Below are 20,821 nucleotides of genomic sequence, written 5' to 3'. Positions count from 1 at the left end.
AGGGCCCTTGGGCCCTGGAGGACATTGCCATCAGTGGCAGGAGTGCGAGCAAGGGCTGACAGCCTTGGTTACCCTCAGGCTGCTTCAGTCTTTGCCAGCAGCATAGGCCCAGCTCCAGTTCCTCTGGTGCCAGCCCCACTGCCATGACTCTGCACTGAAGAGATGAGGGAGAGAGGGGGATGGGGGAATGATTTGTTCAAGGTCACACATGTCCATCACAGAGCCAAGAGTTGGCTTCTAACTATTTAAATCTCACATCAGTACTTGACCCTGACTTCCTCTCAACTTTCTATTTAGAAGTCAGACTGTTGGCAGACAGTTTTGATAATGTTAGCTTATCATTTTTTACATAAAACTCCTCTACGGCCTTCAGCTTTCTGACCACTGGTTTCTAAGCGCTAGTCATCCCAGGGCATGGCACACAGCATTTAATCCTGTATATGAGACTGCCTTAGAGATTTAACAAAAACAGTGAAAATATCATGATGATTTCCCTTACCTCTCTACAGCCACATATGTATCCACCTGGTTTACAATTTCTTTTACTCTAACCATTTGAAACCACGTTCTTAAACTCACCTAGTCCATGTAGTCTAACACAGTATTGTTACAGTACAACTTCTATATTATTTCAGGCCTTTTTTTTTGCTCCGGCTCAAGCTGTATGAATGCAAGGAAAAAAAAAATTGCTGAATGAGATCATTTTTTTCTTCTCATCTCAGACATTCAGCCTGCTAGTCAGGGTTACTGGAATAAAGCAGGGAAGTTCTTTTTCCATAGCAAGCCATCTGGCTGACATAGACTCACACTGATGCTAATCTGTTGGTTTCTTTCTTTTTATTATTTTTTTTTCCTGTAGAACACTTCATCTGCAGCTGTAAATTCAGACCTGCTCCCTCTGTGCAGAGCATTCATTTTGCACACATATTTATTACCACATTATGCCCCATTGTAGGTGTCAGGAAATCATTGTTATCCTTGGTGTGTCTACGTTGTTCTAATGTCAGGGATGTACTTTCAAATGGAAATTAAGCAATTATGTTTCACATGGGGAAACCTGACAGATGCATAGATTTTTACACCACTGGCAATGTCGCTGTCACAAAAGCAGTCATTGCTCCCGGCGGACTGTCAAAGAAATATAATGTATTTCAAGAGCAAGGGGAAAAATGCAGGAGTAATTAACTGTGTGATGAGAGTTCATAGATCATGTAGCTGTTTAACTTCAAAATGTGATAATGACATGACAATGAGATTACTTAACTCATCCTTGTAAAGAAGGCTCAAAGAAGCAGATTAAAAATACAGACAAATGATTTCCACCATGTATTTCCCCTAGCCCAATTTTAATCAAAATGATATAACACATTTAACAGGTTTCTTCCTTTGTTAGATATTAGTTTAATTAAGCTGTAGTTCAAATACAGGAGAAGCTTTAGGCAGAGCACAGCACTAGACTGATTAAACAATGTTTTCCCTTTGTACCACCTTCAGCTTTGTAAGCTCTTTGGGGCAGGGAGCATCATCAGTGTTACTTGCCTATAAAGGACCATGCACAGTCCTGGTGCTGTCTTTGAAACTGTAAGTGGGTGTTTCACTTAGCTCTGCACATTCATTGTAATGCAGCACACAAGAAGACATTGGGTGAAATCCATTTCAAACCTTATGCCACACAGTCCTCCCCCACTTCGGGGTTTTGTTTTTTTTTATATTGTAGGCTTTATTTAGCAATCTTTTGTGCAGCTCTCATGTGCCTTTGGTCATTAGCCTAATACTTCTCCCCAGGGTGTGACAGACCAATAGCAATATGAACCTGGCAGCCAGTGAATGCACAAACAAGAGGCTGTAACCATGCCCACATGTAAATCAACACAAATTTTTGGGCCCAAGAATAAGTTAAAATAGAACAAGTTAAAAAGGCTATTTTTCAATGTTTAAATTGATATTTGCTAGTAAATGTCTGTAGTTTAAAGCAAGGCTTTGCTCAAAATTATCACTGGCAATGGAAAATTGTTAGTATATAATTTGATAGATTTATATAATAGCTTAAGAGAGCTCTCACCTCACAGCACCATCCATGGAAGATGTGCTAATTTTATATGGAGAAATCCTATAGTCCTTGCTCAGAGAAAGTTCTCCTTATTTATATGACAGTAATGCATAGAGACTGCAAACTGCAGTTTGCAGTTCCTAGTAAACTGATCAAGAATTACAGACTTTTGAACCCTTGTAGGGTTAGGCCTAACTGAAATGTGGGTGCTCAACTCCAGGCACTTCAACATCCACCTCCTATAGAAGGAATTCTGTAGCCCAAGCTGTTTATTACTAACAGAAAACATTTTTTGAAGTTCTAATTCATTCTAACATATTTCAAGAGCATAATTAAGTCCATTTTAATATGCAGGGCCTACAGCAACATAGAATTCTGTGGCTGAATAACTGATTTCTCTGAATATGGGATGACCATATATCCCCTTTCTCTTCTCCATCTTTCTGAAAACCTCTTGACATCCAGGTCCTGCTCCCATCTTCCTGTCTTCTTCCTCACTATCCCCAGTGTATGGAACACTTGGTTCATTGGGCTCCCACCCCTCTCCCTTCTTATCTTCACTCTATTTTCATAATCCACATGGGTTTACAGAAATTATATCTTGTCAAACTAGTTTGGAATGTTTTGTTGAGATTACAGGTTTGGTTGATGAAGGCAATCATGTTGACGTAATATACTTAGATTTCTCTAAGGCATTTGTCTTCATTCCAAATGACATTTTGATTAGGTAACTATAAAGTGATACAAAAGTCATGCACATTAAATGGATACAAACCTAGCTAATGGATAGGTCTTAATGTTATTGTGAATGGGAAATCATCAAGAGAAGCCTTTCTAGGGGAGTCCAGCTGAGATTCTTATTAATATTGTCACCAGTAACCTGAAACAAAGGGAAATTAAGTTCATGGAAAATGATGAAGTTTACAGATGATACAGACAGGGCACAAGGAAAGAAATGTCTTTGTCTATAGTCAAATTATCTATCTAGGAACAAAGAACACAGGCCCTACCTACAGAACAGGGGGGAACTCTATCTTGGCAAGTGTTGACTCTGAAAAGGATTAGGGAGTTATAGCAAATAGCAGTACAGAGGTCATATTACCTGTGTTTTTAGCAATGATGTGACCATGACTGTCAATTTCTTGTGTCCATGGCTCAAGAAGGATGTTGATAAATTGTAGAGCATTCAGAGAAAATACATGAGAGTGATTAAAGGACTGGAAATGTGCCTTATGAAAGCCTTGAGCTCAATCTATTTAGCTTAACTATTAGGCCCTTATCTATCGGAGGAACTAATCCCAGTCCCTGCTGCAGATGCTTTGGGAGCAGCTGAGGCCAGCTGCCTGCAGCTGCTGGGCTGCACCATGCCCCTAACTCTCCGGGGCTCTGCCTGTCCCCACTCACCCCGGCTCCTGGGCTGCGCTGTGCCATGGTGCAGGCAGGTGGTGTCAGCTACTCTCGGGTCTGCTGCAGCAGGAGCTGGGATGAGTGGGGACAAGTGGAGCCCCGATGGGGTTTGGGGCATGGTGCAGGCAGCTGGTGTCAGCTACTCCTGGGGCCATTGCAGCAGGGGCTAGGGGTGAGTGGGCAAGTGGAGGCCCAGGGCTGCAGCAGGGAGCAAAGTGGAAGGAACGGTCAGTGGGGGCAAGACTGGGGTGGGGCTTTTGCTGCTACATGCAGCCCAGGAGAGCTGTGCTGGGCTCTTCCTGGGGGGCATGTGCCCCCAGATCTGCATGCGCGATGAGCAGGCTGCTGCTGCAGGCTGGGGCCGGCAGCAGCACTGGGCTCTTCCCGGCGCTTGGCAGTGGCACTGGAAGGGCAGGCTGGGGGAGGGAGGGGCAAATTTTGGGGTGGCAGCAGCCCCCCTGCCACTGCCGCTGCCTATCCCGCTCTCCAGGAAGAGCCCAGTGCCTATATTTTGAGCCTTCCCTTTTGTCAACCCTTTCTGCATTTTGTTAGTCTGTTATCTTCATGCACAGTGTCATATTTACAATTGGTCTGAGAGCTCTTTCAGATACAGAGCTTGTCTTTTGAATGTTCCTTAAAGGCCAAGCATAGCTTTCACTGTAAAAATAAGGAGCATCATAGGATCCATCAAAATCAAGGGAAAAGGGCAAGAACTGTAGCAGTCCCAATTATAGTAAAGAATTATTGGGAAACCTGGTTACTTTCATTGGTTTATTGGTTTGTTCTAGAACCCCACTCTAAGGTCTGATGCTAGTTACTTACAGCACAGGCTGCCGTGAGTTACAGCTGTTTAAAAAGCAGTATTTACTTCCTATCTAGTACTTTTCACATATTCTAGACATGAGAGGATAAAATACTATGCTTTGATTTTTTTTTCTTGATTGAAATACAGAATGGAACCGTGTTGGACAAGGAAGATTTCTTGCAACCATCCTAGGATCATTTTTTTTGTGTCCACCTTTTCTCCAACACTGCCAACCCCTCCTCCCTCTTCTCACCCTCTCTTTCCTGTTAGTTCCTCTCTCTTCTGGCTTTTCATCTTCTCTGTTAGTCTTCTGCATAAATACTCTTACCCGTGAATTAAATTTTTGGCATGGGCTCCTTGTCACTGAACAGTAGCACTGAAATAGAGACTTAAACTAATCTATTTTTTTAACAACTTGGCTTTGACATAAAAACCACACTAGACAATCATCCTGGAGTTCTTCTCTCTGTCCAAGTTGCACTTTCCAACCAATTGGCTAGCAAAAGAAAGACACAGATGGCAATGGGCTAACACAACATTTCTTTGTTGTAATGAGACCATTACAAACATTTCTACTGCATCCAGTCCTCTTTCCCTAAAGCACTCTCAGTACTACCGGTAGTGGCTTGGCATTTGTTAATGGCTGTGAGAGATGCAACATATGCCAGGTAGCTTAAAGTCCTGCCTTGTGCTGTGCAGGTGTTCTGGATGGGTGGGCATAGGAGAAACAGACACCAAGTATCTCCAGATCCACTGGAATTTGTGCATAATTCCAGACAAGCACTTCATTCAGTGCCGGGTTGTGGAAGCAACCAGCATGCACCGATTCCATGGACATGTGCTCTGCTGTCTGACTTGTACAATAAGACCAGAACATCTGACACACAAAAGTATACCACAGAAAACACCACAGGAGATAATCAGAAATCAGAATTAAACAGTAGCAACCTCACTTTAAAGAACCATAGAAATAAATCGGAATGGCAAGCTTTTAATAATCTTTTACAAATTTTAAATCCAAACTGTCAACTTTGAATCTGGATCTAGACTAAACTTTCCAGTGTTAAGGGATGTTTAGATTTGGGAAATTGGTTCAGGCCCCTTTACTCTGTGCCAGGTTCTATCCCATCCTATTCTATTAACCCTGCTGTAGCAATCAAGAAGTAACCTTACATGTCTGCATTGTTCTAAAATGAACAATAGAGCACCATCTCCACACACCTTTTTTAACCAGTCTGGGACTTCATGTACTGTGCAGATTAAGTTACATTTGCATGGAATTTACTTAATCCAGTTTTGAAAGTACCTCTTCATTTCAGTTGTAACCTTATGAGTTAGGAATTGCCAGAAATGCCTTTTTGAAATAAGGAAGTAATAATCTCCACTCTTCACTGACTCATCATAGAGGCTCAGGACAATCTTGGGCTGAAATTCCCAAATCAGCCTTTGAATTCAAGTACTTAATACCCTCTTCTGGGATCCCTTGTGCTCATTTAAGTGCTATATGCACCTTCAATACCAACAGAAGTCAAGAGGGGCTGCAGATTGCCTCGAATAAAAATCATACCCCAGGGTAGGTAATACCGAGCACCCCAAAAATGAATAACCCCAAATTAGAGCCAGATTTTGACATTGTAGCTTAGACTTCTTTCAATTTTCATGTGTATAAAATGGGACCAGGAATTGCCTGTTCTTGTAGGGGCTTTACATTAAGTACAATATGACCTTTATTTTACAACTGCTGTGAAGGACAACAAATAAGCACAATAACAGAGGCCTTGGAAAATTAAGGTAATTTTCAGTACAACAGACAGTGGGAGACGTGTGTTTTGGAAAGCACAGAGTTTCTGAAAATTCAGTTTGGGAAAACTGAGGTGGAACTATAGGGCTTTACTGCAGTTCTCTAAAAATATAAAACAAGTCATTTTGGAGTTATGCTGTGAACTGATTTTGCTGGACTCAGCAATGCGAGTACTGTTTTCTTGTAGGCTGAGACACTGCCTCACTCCTCCATCCCCAGTGTGCGTAAAAACATGAATTCGAAAGAAAAACAAATCTCAGATGAAAGATGCATTTGTAAAAGTGGCTGAGCTTTCTTTGCTCGTTTGGCTTATGTTAACACAAGTAAACAGATTTGACCATCACTGAACAATGACACCTGTGATTTGCACCTTGCTCTCTGGTGTCTGCAAACGAAACTGAAGTAAATTAAGTCTCCCAAGAGCTCTGACACCTTGTTATCAGCATTTTGAAAACAGTCATGGAAATATCAAAATAATGCTTTGGCAAATAGACAGCTTGTCCCCTATGTCTGATAAACAATTCCATGTTAAAGTCAGAAGAGAGAAGAACTGGTTACCATTTTGTGCACTTCAGTGTTTGCATATGTATGTATATACCTCCTACATGAGTGGTGGTGAAATTTGTGATCAGTTACATGGATATTGCAAGACCTCTTCACCTGCCGTCTTCCCAATTCATCCCCAGGCAGTTATTCTAACATTCCAAAGCCCTGAGCAAATTCAAACACATAATTACATTTTTAAATGGAGACAGCAATAGTAAAAAAGTCCTTAAGCATGGGCATGCTTTACTGAACCTTTGTACCCATTTGCAGCAGGTGAACAAGCATGTATAAGTCTCAAAAGCTCTAAAATGGAACAGTAGAAATGGAACTTAGTAATAACGGAAGTCAGACTGTCAGGCACTGGTGAACTAACAGCCAAGAACGGTCATAAGATGCATTACAGTGGTGATGATGGAATACCTAAAATAGGAATAGCCGTTCCGGTTGTATAAAGAGACTATAAAAAACAGTGATAAAGTGTTGGCAGAGCCTGCAGGTTCACATCTATCCAAATAACTGCCTAACTTCTTACGCTTACTATCATTCAAGTTTATACACCAACTACAGATTACTGTGATGAATAAAATGAAAGTGTATACCAAGAAATGGAGACCCTTTTTAAACAAAAACACCAAGAAAAGGAGGTGTGGTCATTGCATCTTATGACCAATTTATGGAGGATACTTATGATGAAGGCAGAGCTGGGCAATGTGGGTAGGGTAAAACTAATGTTTTCAGTTTATCTGAATAAATTCCAACTAACACACTGCATCCTTACAAACCCTCCAGAATAACTTGGCATATACAGGAGGTCAGTACAGTAAGTAGGATACAATACATTCTTATGTCCAAATGCTGTTGAAATTCTGTTAACACATACAAGACTCATACTTTCCCTGGAGCAGATACTGAAAGTGGTCATAACCTGGTGATGGCATAACAAGGTTCTTCTTTCTTCTCCCTACATTCAAATTTGGGTCTGTACCCTTAGGAAGGCAAATGGTTCTGCTATACATGGGCAGGTCAATAGGTCTTCTGTAGTCTTAAAGTTTCCTTCATGCTCACATGTGGTGTTTACAGTGTTGGAGTATCCCCACAATTGCATATTCACTTTAGTGTTAAAGACCCCTGTTCAGGGACTGTTCAGTGTTGGCCAATCAAACTCTGCATCTCCAGAGAGATGTTCAGCAGTTTTGATATTCATCCTAACTCTCTCCTGGGTCATGTCTAGTCATGACTGCCACATTTTTATTCACGTGACTGGCAGCATTTAATCCAGTGGCTATATTGTAGAGAGGTAACTTCTGCATGATTTTAGTCTATTAGGAGCTGCAATGTGGCCATGTAGTTGGTGTTTTCTGTCTTTGATATGCCAAGTGCATTGTTTTGCTTGCTACTGCTTTCCTGGTAGGTTGATTCCGACAAGAAGCTGCAGACTATTGAAATTTGTTGTTTTAAGGCATCTAGTAGTCCACCTGCAACTTTCATTTAGCAGTGTTTAGCTAATTCGCATGTGCTGAGCTTTCTCAAACTGGGTATGCATATTCAATTGCTAAATAAAGTGCAAATGCAGTAGCCTGTAATGTTGTTGGGTTGGCCCCCCTATTTGGAGCTGATGAGTTTCTTTACACCACAAAGTAAGACTGAGAAAACAACATTTGAGAAATGTGCTAAAGAATTAAGCATGATTTCAATAAGCTACAAAATTCACTGGTGTAAGAAGAATTCGAAACCAAATTAAGAGAAAAATCTACTGTCTTCATTCTTCTAGAGGACATTTAAGTAATCAATGATGACTGTAAATGAGGTTGTACATGAAAAATCAAACAAACATACATTACTAAAGACATACTACTTCTGTGTGACCCTAACAAAATTTTCTAGCTAAAGCAACAAAAGGGAAAAGGAAAGCAAGAAGTAGAGGAACACAAATTAATAAACAGAAAAAGATCAAAGATGGAAACAGGCCTGAACAACAAATACAATTAATGATTTAATAAAGGAAGCTATCTCAAAATAAAAACAAATTTTTAAATACTTAGGAGTAATTGTTACAGAAGGCTCTAGATCAGACAAGGAAGTAGAAGACAACAATTGCAGTAGCAACAGAACTCTGCGAAAAACTGTTCAAGAGTTTTAAGAACATTAATATTTCCACCAAAATAAAGTTTCATGACTTCTTAGATTAAGGGTAAATGTCAACAGCCCTACTATAGGCAAGTGAAAGATAAACCTTGAATACAGATATAGAAAGACAGATAAAAGTTTTTTAAATTAGATGCTACAGACAACTCTTAAAGCCGCAACATGCAGCTCATAGGACACATCATTTAGTGAGAGCTGCTGCTGTTGGAAAATATGAAAGTCTCCTGGATACTGTAAAGTGAAAACTGAGTTGGTTTGGCCAAATTGTGAGAGAGATTGGCAAACACAATGCTTCAAGGGAGGAGACAAAAAGACCAAGGAAAAGACAGCTAGATAAATATTACTGAAAGGACAGGAAAGGCCCCAATAGAATTTATTACTTAGAACAGACAAAGAATTCTGTCAGACAATTTAGACAGAGGTGTTCCTGCCCTGAGCTCCAAATGTCCCTTCCAGTCCTATTTTCCTACAATTCTATGTCAATAACAGACAGGTGATAGGTGAGCTGTTATTATGGGGTCCTGTGACTTTGGAGGCTGTGAGAAACTATCACACCAGAAGTTTATGTTCTTTAATATGCTTTTCTTTAATATGTTAGTAAACTTGTTTTAAATACCATTTAACCTAAAATTGGCCTAAACAAACTAATTATTATTTGATTGTACTTTATTTCCATGTGAAATTACTTCAAGGTTCAACAAACGTTGTTTCGTGCATTTCCATGGGCAAGGATAGGTTTCTATGTCTTACTTCAATGAAACATAAAATACACCAACATAAGAATTAAACCACTCTTTATTAAAGTAAATCATATTATTATACATCTCATATTTTGAATATAAACTAGCAAAAATAGAAAATTCAGTTTAGAATCAGGTAAAATTTCTGCATCTTCTACACAGAAGTATCTTGAAATTTCTATTAATATACACATTGATGAATTAAGCTGTGAAAAGTGACAGTGCTTTATGCTATTCAGCCCAGGGTCAAGCTAATAAGAGAGAATCTCAATATGGACATCTATTCAGAAGATAATTTTTGCGCGTGAGATACTTTAATGTCTAAAAGCTCAAGCCTGCAATTTTTTACATTACAAACTATAACTGGGCAGAAAATGAGAAGAAAACTGAATAATTATTTCCTGTGTTTGGTTGAAATTTAGTATCCCAAAAATATCCCAATCAATTCTACTCAGAACTCTCATTGACATCAATGGAAGTTATACATTACTACCAGAACTGAACCAAAATATTTTTTACCTGCTACATGGAACACATGTTCTTAAGACTTATGTAAACACATACAGGCCACATGCTTAAATGCTTTGGTGGAATGGGGACACAGTTAAGATTTACAGAAATATATGGTCAGTCATTTTGAAAGCTCTGTTAACTGCTAACTTTATAAACATTTATTTGGCAAGATTACATGTTAGTGGTAGTCTAGTAAACACAGGAATTTGTACAAATGCAAGCTCTGTACCTGATAGACACAAATACACTACATATGAATAAATCATGGTTTGGGACAGACAGAATAGGTTAAGGCTTCTTAAAAAATACTGATTTTCTCTATACACACAGTCCATGTTCTAAATGCTCTATTTGCTGGTTTCCATGCTGGAGGCTCCAAGTGAGAGGAACAGTGGAAAAAACCCTCATCACACCCAGAGTTGTTGGTTGTGGCCATGTTGGTCTAAGGACATAGGCAGACAAGGTTCTTTGGGTATATGTGGTATCTTTTATTAGACCAACTAAAGAGTTGGAAAAATTGTTCTTTGTAAGTTTTCGGGCACAAACACCCTTCTTCAGGCATATAGAGAGTCTGTGCTGGTGTTTTGTGTGCACCAACGGCCTCTCTCTGTGCCTGAAGAAGGGTGTTTGTGCCCAAAAGCTTGCAAAGAACAATATTTCCAACTATTTAGTTGGTCTAATAAAGGCATCACATTTACCCAAAGAACCTTGTCTGGTCATATCCAGTTCACTCTCCCTCTCAGCATCCACACTGCCACTGTGTGACACAGGATACTGGGCAACATGGACCTATCATCTCACCCAGTAAATGACAGTTCTTATGTTGTTTTTACTCTTCCTCAATCCACCAAAATGCACTACTGTCTTGTAACAAGAAAATGAAACCATCTATAAAATGCAAACTTTTAGTATCCTTATCCATTATAAAAAAAAATACCACCCGTCAGCCTTGCCAGCTGTATTTTTTTTTTTTTTTACAGCTCCGCCTTTATAACGAAAGTGATGATACAAGCTTTAACAATGTATAGTGGTATAAATCAAGCTGCTAAAGTGGCTGGGATAAAGAATTTTCACACAATCAGAACAGAGTATTATTTTTTAGACAAAAAATGCAAGTTCAGGTTGATAAACTATTCCAGTTGAATTCAATGAACAATTTTGAAATGGAAAAACAATAAAAATGTTACATTTTCACATTTTAAAACTTGTTATAAAATCCCCAAAAATAAACAAACAAAATTATAAAGAAATATTTACATAATTTCGTACCTGAAATGGGAATTGCTGGCTCTAACACAGCACTATGCTTAAGCACGTGCTTAAATGCTAGCGTTCGAGTTATCCCATTGAGAAGGATTTTTATGGGTATCACACATGCAAACACATCAATTGAGTAGCTCGCATACTTCAAGGTAAAAATCTGTGTTAAGTGCTTTGCTGGATTTGGGCCAGTGTGTTCAACACTCTGCAGGATTGAGACCTTCAGCCCTGATCCAGCAATGTACTTAACCATGGGAGCAGTCCCATTGCTTGCATGAAGACTACTTGTGTGTTTAAAAGTTAAAGTTAGACATGTGTTTAAGTACTTTCCTGGAAGGATCCTATCGACTGATATGGCATTAACTATAAAATTCTGAAGCAGTATAACTTTAATACACTGCTCATTTAATATTTATCTGTTGAGCATTGCATTTCTTAGAATAAGGCGTGCCCAGTTAAAAATACATTTTTAGAAAGTGCATAAAAGGCTTTAAAAGCTGCTTTGAGATTAAGAGAAGTTAAAATAATGTAAACAAGACTCTTTATGTTCTCTTCATTTCCTTCTCTGACGTCTTTGTACTGGCATCTAAAAAGACAAGGAAAAAAACCACAAACATTAATTTTATTCTTATTTGAATAGATGAAAGTTAGAGGGTGACAATCAAACTTCTGAATCCAAACATCACTGAAACTTTCTTAAATTCCACACCTGCCTCCAAACTTTGCCACCTTGGTCCCTCCCTTCCTATGGGTAATAATCAAATTACTGAATGTTATTTCCACAAATAAAACCATTATTTTTTTTTTTTATGACAAGATTAGATTCAAGTCCAACTCTGAAAGATTCCCCCAAGACAACTTTAGCATTTTTGCAGGAAGTTTTCTGTACCCAGTGAAGTCAGTCCATTTGTGGTGTAAAGTCTTAAAAAGTGCAAACAAACAAAAAGTTTTATCCCCAAACAACAGAAGAAACATCAGATACTTGCATGTACATTTAGTGAAGGCATGTTAACCAGGAAAATAAAGACTACATTTCCCTAATAATCCTGGCATATTATTTAATGCTAAACTAACCAAGCAAGAAATATCACAGCAACATTTCATAACGACTTTCTACTACTGCTGGCCATTCATTTTAAATATATTTAAATCCTCATTGTGGTAGGAAATGTTATTTTATATATCTGGCACCATATACTTTTCATAATATCTTACATGTTAAGGAAGTTCCAAAGTTACTAAATGCATTTTATTCTTTTCGAAAGGGAAAAGACTTTTTTAACGTGAAAGCTCTAATGCTTTTGAAAATGGCTTGTTTTTATCATGCATGTACTTCTGCAAGACCAAGAACACAGTTCCTAATAAAATTTCTATTGTTATAAAAGTTACTGCATGGCTGACAGTTGAAGTTGAGATGTGACACACTAATGCAGAATGCATCTGTATTCACAGGAAGAGCTCCAGACTTGCCCTTGAGTGAACGGATGAATGTAAAATTCATGTACAAAAAAAAGGAAGAAAGAAAAGGTGTACGAGATAAGAAATTAAGATATTTTCCATCTGCATGTGACTTGGCCTGCAATCTAATTCCCACCAAATCAGAAAGATTAATTTGCCCATCTCTTAAGAACAATATTCATAAACCATTTAATTTATTAAAGGGCTGGCTTCTAAAGCTCACTTCATGAAATCTCTAAGTTTTAAAGGTATAAAGTGCAAAACCAAAAGATCTAGTTATCTAAGGCCAACGCTGTTTTGTCTATACTTTAGTGCCTTCTCTATCCTCACCTTTTTTTTTTCCTATCATGATTTCCTATGTCCTGTGCTGCACTCAAACTTCTCTTCTGACTATTCTGTTTATTCACAGGGAAAGGGAAAGAGCTGTGACCTGACATCACAAAGACCTATTCCTTCCTCCTGGAATTATTTCCCATATCTACAGTTGAATGTTTGGATTTCCAGATTGGCCTCCGTAGTCACCTATGGACTTCCATACTTACTAGAAGACTGTCATCGTATTGATGGACTGCCACATCTGCTGTCAATCATTTTTAGCCTTTCCATTAATATGCACCAACTTCCTTCCTTCTTACTCTTCCAAGCATTTCTGAGATACCAATGATGTGAAGCTGTAGTCCAGCTAGAACAGCCATCTAGAATAGTAGTCCAGCTAGAATAGCCACCAACACTGCTGGCGGCATCTGCGGGCAGTCCCCAATCACTGCTGGCTGCCACCGCTGGCATCTGCGGGTGGTCACTGACCACTAGTTGGCACTTGTCACCCCCCGCCACTGACAGCACTGTGGCTGCCTGTGGGAGCTCACCGCTCGCTGTCATCATGCTCCCACGGCTGCCGCTCACCGTGCCCCCCCAGCCTCCAGGGGCACACAGTGTTCATGCTCTTACTTATTAGGTATATTGGGATCTGGGCATCTGACTCCCATATAGTTTCTTTGAAAATCTCAAACTTTATCTTTAAATAATCATTTGCAAGTTACTTTGAAAAGAAGCTATGATTTTCTGAAGTTAAACACAACACATTCAAACACACAGATAAAATGCAAGACCTTTCAGCAACTATGTAATTCTTCAAGGAACAGAAGTATATATGGAAATACTACAAGTGTCTCCACCTGCCTTAGACCCAACACACTTCTACAAGTACAAAAAACATAACAAGCATTTGTTTCAGAAATCAATTTATTACAAGATGGTAATTTCAACATGTATTAAGTTTGGCTACATCATGTTAGAACAAAAACAACACTCTTAGGAACTCTTAGGATAGGACTGTAACCCAATTTTATATAGTGTGTAAATCTAGAAAATATAACACACTTATTGGAACTACAAAGCATGTTTCAGTAACCAATTAACTAAATAAAGCTAAGCAAAACAAACAAAAACTCTCTCCCCCACACACCAGAGATGGCTTTAGCACAACAGTAACTATAAAAATAACACTTTTAATAAAATATGTTCATTTTAGTAACAAGTCTTCATTTTTTTGCTTCAGGCTTTGAACTAAAGAAAGTAGAAATGGATTTCATCCCACTCTTGTCAACTTTGGCCAAAGCTTTCTGAGCTGCAGACATCTTGCTATTTGTCTGTTAATGAAACGAAGAAAACAGAAAAAAAAATTAACATGTCTACAGAATGGGATGCTAAGCTACAAAATCATGTATACTTAAGTCAAATCAGGGTTTGCTTGGTACATTTATTCCACTATAAGGAAAGACGTTACACTGAAAGGAAAATCCTTACAAAACAAATTTGAGATTATTCAACAGAAAGTAGCTGTCATGAATTACTTAATCTCAGCGGGAAGGGGAAAGAAAAAAAAAAGAAACCAACAGAATTTGTTACAAGGGCAAGGAGACAAAATGAATCTCCATTCTGGAGAATGAGATATCCTAACTCAAACATTTACTTTGGAGTAATCCCTGAGTGTACATTAACAGGAATAATGCATGCACTATAACAGATGCATACTGTACCCTGCGACTCAATCTCATGATTATGTTGTCAGCAGGCTGAATTACAGCCTTGCATTACAGATGATGAATAATTCACACTGATTTACTATCAAACTCTTTTTAGTACAGTGAAATAAAGGGAAGGAGAGGAAAGGACACTAAACACCAAAGAAGGCAACCAAAATTTGCAAAGCACTCTAAGGCCACTGGGACAGCTTCCTGAAGACTTTTACACTTAAAACATTTTATGAGGCACATTTTATAGAGCTGACCTTTTTCCTTTCCTACATTTTAAAACATAACTTCGAAATCTCTAGCTGTTTTCCTTATTAAGAGAGTGTCTTTACACTGACCTTTCCTTACTTCTCATAATGTTGGACTTCCCCATTTTATTACTTAGGATCACTTTTAACATTAAAGACAGAGATATGCAGCACAGTAAGATTATCTGCATTTCACACAATGCAAACAAAAGCAGTGCCAAAATATTTTAAAAGATCAGTACATTGTAAAGAATTCAAGAATCAATTCTTCTTTCCTAGATTCTCCCAATGTACTTCATTATTTCATAATTAAAACATGTCTAAAGGTAAAGTGAATCAACTTTCTTTTATTTATTTTGTACATGTATGCCAAGTTCAAAAGCTACCTGCATGTTGTAGGTAGGGGAGAAAAACAAATGGAGATTTCAAATATTTCATAAACACCATGCATTTAGAAGAAATCCTGTCCTTTCTTTTGAGGTTATTGTGTGTCTCAGATACGAGGGGGCTTGGGAACAAAGAGAAGTGTCAAAGGACTATGTCACTCAAAAGAATCCACTGCCCTCCAGTCCCTGTAGAGTAGGAGTGTAAAACAACTATGGACATCAAGTGTTTTAGGGTCACAGAGCAGCATGGAGTGGCTCTATTGTTTGGCTACAAACACTCCTTTTTCACAGCAGGCACAGAACCACTTTAAGAGTGCACGAAGCTTGCACCCTTCAGAATGATACAGCAGTAGACTCTACTGGACTGAGCTTTGGACTAAACTCAAAACTCACAGTAAAGCTGGCACATGAGGTAGCATGGTGTCGGTTTACTTTATTTAAGTCAAGTGGCCAACCCATACATGCATAAGGCCTATTAGAACATCTTTGGGAATTTAAGTTACTGTTGCCTTCCTTACTGCTGCTTTCTTGTCCTGACACTCTGCCTGATAAGAAATCTTTATATTGCTGGAGGACCTTTGATCCATGCACCTCGAAGTGTTTTACAAACTTTAGCTAAGCCTCATAACACATTTGTGAAGTAAGAAGATATTTAGGGTCCATGGCTAAAATCCATCTGCCTCTGGATGGGAGCACAGCAGTTATTTAACTACAACACTACAAAGCATCTTAAGACTGGGAAATTATCAGGTTAAAAATGATGCGTGAGTTCAAGGAGACAGACTAATATTGCTTACGCTATTTTTCCAGGATTCTAAAATCAACATCCCTCCCATACCTCTAAGGAGAAGCACCTAGGGATCCTTCATGAAAATAAATGGTGAGGACTTTATAAGGTTTTTGATTTCCAACATTTTTTTCCAGTTTTATTCATATCAACTACATATATTTAAAAAAATCCAAACACACGCTGGGCACGTCTACATGAGATGCTTTGAGCACAGTAGACTAATTCTACTGTGTATCAGTGTGGCAGGAAAAACCTGTGCTAATGCGCAACAGAATTAGTCTACTGTGCATTAGCGTCACCAAAAAAGCAGGCACTATGGCTAATGCGCAGTAGCGCAGATTACAACACATTAAGGTAGTACATGAAATTACAGGTACTAAACTTAAATGTGTTGTAATTATAGCACATTAATGAACATGTAGACATACCCACTGACTGCTTTGGAAGAAGACCTGGAAGGATTAAGGTGAATCTATCTACCACATAGTACATTGTTTTTGAGGGTTTTTTGCTCAGAACCTACAAAAGATACTTTTTGAAATCCTCCGTTCTGTATTCGCTTTTAAAATGAAGAGGCATTCTAGAAAAAGAAGGGGTATCCTCTGTAACTCTCTGGTGTTACTGTATGTTTCAACAAAACACATATATACAGAGTGTACCTACCTTTTTGTTCTTCATATCATTACTGTTAAACTTGGTATAGTCTTCATCTGCCTCCACAGGTGCATCCGACAATTTCTTTTTCTGCAATGTCAGAGTGATGAAGTTGTTCTGTCAGCCACTCATATGATGTTCACACACAGAAGTTTAAAACTAAAAAGGGTTTTGGGGGGGTAATATGGCCTGTGCAACCAATATGTGGTAGTATATCTCTTTATATTAATCTCCTCTCAGAATGCATGAGTATTAAAAACATATTTTTGAAATCCAGAAAAGGTTGTTGGATTTGGTAGTAAATATTTTCTTTTTCTTCATCCACTCAAGACTGATCTATTGAATTGCTTTAGTATACCTCTGAACTTCCATTATTTCACTTTAGTATTTAATGCAAAAACCATTTGGAACATCTTTATGGACTGTTGTTGTTGTATCCTTCTACTGACCTGGGAGTAAGGGATTAAAATATGGGTCTTTATGGGACTGGAAAGCACCACAGAACACCATCAATACAAGCATGCAAACAGAATATAATCTAAATCTGTTTGTTGTACGCAATCTCTCTTGGGATCATTAGTTTCCACAATCTGGTAAGAGCCATTGGTTGCTGTGGTTGTGTTTAATGCTTTGTTGTTTTAATTAAACATCAATTCAACTTTAACTATGAGTGAAGTCAACAGAAGCGAAGGGTGACAAGGGTCTTGGATGATCGAGCCTTAAGAATGCAGGTTTCTTTCCCTAAGATGTTTGCATTTGGTTTAAACGTAGAAATCTTATCAGAGAATTTTCAAAGAAAAAAAGCATATATAGCATTTCACAGATTGTGATGAGTGCATTATTTTTTTATTCTTCCACATTTGATGCTAGTACCATGGTCTTAATATCCTGTGAAACCTGAGCTGTGGCTTTTCCAGTTTTTGTACTAAAGCAAATGACTTTGCAAGTAAACTGAATAGTATCATACCATTTTAAACTCCTGTTTTACTCTCTCCTTATGGCACTTGTGATCTCTCTCACTCTGGCACAGAAGCCAGGCCTGCAGCTTAGATTTCTCAAGCTCTTAGTACCAGATCCAACAGCAGGCTTCCTTTTGACTTCAACAGGATTTGGATCGAGGTCTTAGGGAGGTAGTTTTATAAATGCACAGCTGCACAGCTATTACATTCTGACATAACAGCCTAATAATAAACAATAATTTTTATATTTTGGAATTTTATGAACAAGCTTTTAATGTTCAGCAAAATGTCAGAGTTCAAGCTTTAAGAGGTCAAGTGTTCTGTATGGCTGTGTACTATGAACTGCGAAGGACCAGTTATTACTCTACGAACCTGAAAGGTATAGTGGGTACAATTCAACATTGGTGGTTACAATTAGTTAAAGAAATAGCTTTCACTAAAACATTAAATACAGATTTCCTCTGTAATCTGCCCCAGCTAGAGGATTTTTGTATCTGAGAGGTTTCTTCTCCCTTCAGAAATTTATTTTAAATTATTTTTTAACATTCAACTATTGTGTACTAGTGTAAGAGGTACATACTGGATTTGTATTAATTACTTGGATCTATATTAACTCGTATTTTTTCCTTAAATATGCCCTGCTTTCATTAAAAGAAATATTTTTTAAAAGCTAAACAAAAGAACCATTGAAAAATAAGGCTAAAAGGCACCTTAAGAGTTCATTCTCTGGTCAAGGCAAAAACATCTCAGTCTAAACCATTCCAGTCAATCACTTGTTTAATCTGCACTTAATTTCCAATGAGAGAGATTCCATAACCTCTCCAGGTAATCTGTTCCAGTACTTACCTAAAAGAACTTTTCCTAAATTTTTATTCTTGTAATTTTGGACCATTATTTTTTTTTACATTCACTGTGGACTTAGAGAAACAGCTGATCACTAGATTTAAGGAAAGTTTAAAGCAAGTCATATTTCCCTAATTTTGTGTGTCAGTCCTCTGAATCAGTGAAGAGATGCACAATAAATTGCCATTTTAGGCCCTGAACCTGGAAAACCTTTAAGCACAACTCAAGATATATGCCAAAAGTGGTCCTGTAAAAATCAATAGTCATTGGTGTTATTTTATAAATCAACTGTTCAAAAGAATTATAAGAACTGCTTTTGTTGCAACCAAACTGTTCTAACAAAAATATTTTACAACTTTTCTCTACTTTTTTAAAAACACATTCGTGCTATCCCAATGATATGAAAGTTATTCATACATAATATGGAATCCACATCACTTTTAGGTTAATATAGTTAACATGCTTTTATACCTAACTATGTCAGTTGGCTCAGGATGTATGTTTAATATTTCTTACAATACATGAAGACAGATAAATCTTCCCAAAAATCAAAGGACCAAGTTCTGGGCCCACTGTTTCAAAGCTCAACCATATGGAAGTAACTTTTGTTAGGTCTGGCCCATAGATATGGATCAGAGATCAAATGCCACTGACAACAGTATTGTTCGCTTATTCCTGGATGTGAAAGCTGATGGAATTCTTTGCTTAAGAATCAGCGAATGAACAAGGGTTAATGTTATACTTAGTTTTGGGCACTAGCGAAGATATTATACAAAAGCTGATTGTGGAAAAAAAACATGGAACATGTAATCTTGAGTGGATTCAGTTTAAATAGAAGGATAAAAACAAGATGCATTGGTAAGTAAGATTTCTGTTCTCAAATGCACGCACTTTGAGAAATTGAGGGAACAAGTTAGCAAACTGAAGGGGGCTGAAGAATTCAAGAATGTGATTGTGGAGGAACTTTGAAATTCCCTAATTCAAAGGTACAAATATGATCTGGCACTTACCCTAACAAACCAGGGGAGAAAAATCTTGTGTGAAAGGCTTCAGACCTAACTACATGAATAACCATCTGAAAAAGGACATGAGGAGCTATGACAGAATTTACAAGAGATGGGGAAAATTAAAAAAAACTGATCTGCAAAGAGAGCTACATTTTAGAGTTCAAAGAATGTAGGGATAAAGGAATAACTGCCAAAAGTCACACCAAGTGAAACGCTGCAGAGGAAATTAAAACAAACCCAGAAAGTCTTTTCAGCCATAGAAATAAAAAAACCCAAAGAATATATGGAATAGAGCCACTATGCACCAAGGATGGGACTAAGCTTAGGTACAGATCAAACATTAATTGAATACCTTACAACTGTGTTCAACATTATCTTACTGAAAACTGAGGCAAAGACTAGACAACTAAAGGAAAGAACAGTGTGGAAAAGGAACTCTGATATGAAAGCAAAGCTCAAAAAGTGTAATGTGCTTAGACTGATTCTGCATGTGTGCATGTCTGCATGCATGCAGGGAAGAGGTTGCAAATCTCAGATCCCAGAATCCAAACAGTGGTGACACGTGACACTGCAGATGCAGGAGCAAAGATTTTTAATGAATTATCAAATTGGGGACGGCACCACACAACTGGAAAAACCTAGCGTCTCTATTTAAGATATGCATGGGAAAAAATGCTCTGGGCAACAAGAAGCACATCAGTCTGACCTCAATAGCAAACAAAATTCTGAAGCAAAGAATAATTAAAAGACATTGAGATAAATGAAAAATGGAATAAAAGCCAACACTGGTTAAACAAAGGTGGATTATACCAGATTAAAATCAGTAATATTTCTTGAAAAAGGTAACTAGATTTCATGGACCAGGGAAATGTAGTAGATCTAACATATTTGGACTTTAGAAAGGCCTTTGAGATGGTGCTACATGAAAAATTACTAGTTTAGATGGAGATTAGTAGAAGAACTATATGGTGAGTAAGAAACTAGTTAAAGGGCAAATGACAAGTTTTGCAGAAAGAGGCATTAGAGTAAGCTGAAGGTCTGTTAGTAGTATAGCTCTGTAAAGTATTATTGTTAATAATCTCAACTGAAAAAATGAGGATGTGCTACTGAAATTTGGCAATGACACAAAATTGGAAGGCAATGTCAATACAGTGCAGAAATCAAACACTGTACTAG

The 20,821-nt window shown here is 38.0% G+C and overlaps 1 protein-coding gene across 2 annotated transcripts in view; it reads right to left on the bottom strand.

Annotated features, from left to right (window-relative positions):
* Positions 1 to 9,531: 9,531 nt before the first annotated feature.
* Positions 9,532 to 20,821, bottom strand: part of RNASEH2B (ribonuclease H2 subunit B) — a 47,210-nt gene continuing 35,920 nt past the window's right edge. Inside the window, exons 10-11 of one of the 2 annotated variants that reach the window (XM_006277361.4) lie at positions 16,846 to 16,926; positions 13,950 to 14,374 (exon numbers count right to left, since the gene is read on the bottom strand). In XM_006277361.4, coding sequence (XP_006277423.1) covers positions 14,267 to 14,374; positions 16,846 to 16,926 — 189 coding nt within the window. In that variant the 3' untranslated portion in view covers positions 13,950 to 14,266. Of the gene's footprint in view, positions 11,854 to 13,949; positions 14,375 to 16,845; positions 16,927 to 20,821 lie in introns of those variants that run through there. The other variant, XM_014604818.3, reaches the window with a different exon arrangement.

Source organism: Alligator mississippiensis, chromosome 1 (assembly GCF_030867095.1).
Source record: "Alligator mississippiensis isolate rAllMis1 chromosome 1, rAllMis1, whole genome shotgun sequence".
In the NCBI taxonomy this organism is placed as follows: Eukaryota; Metazoa; Chordata; order Crocodylia; family Alligatoridae; genus Alligator; species Alligator mississippiensis.
This window is presented reverse-complemented; position numbering and strand designations above follow the sequence as displayed.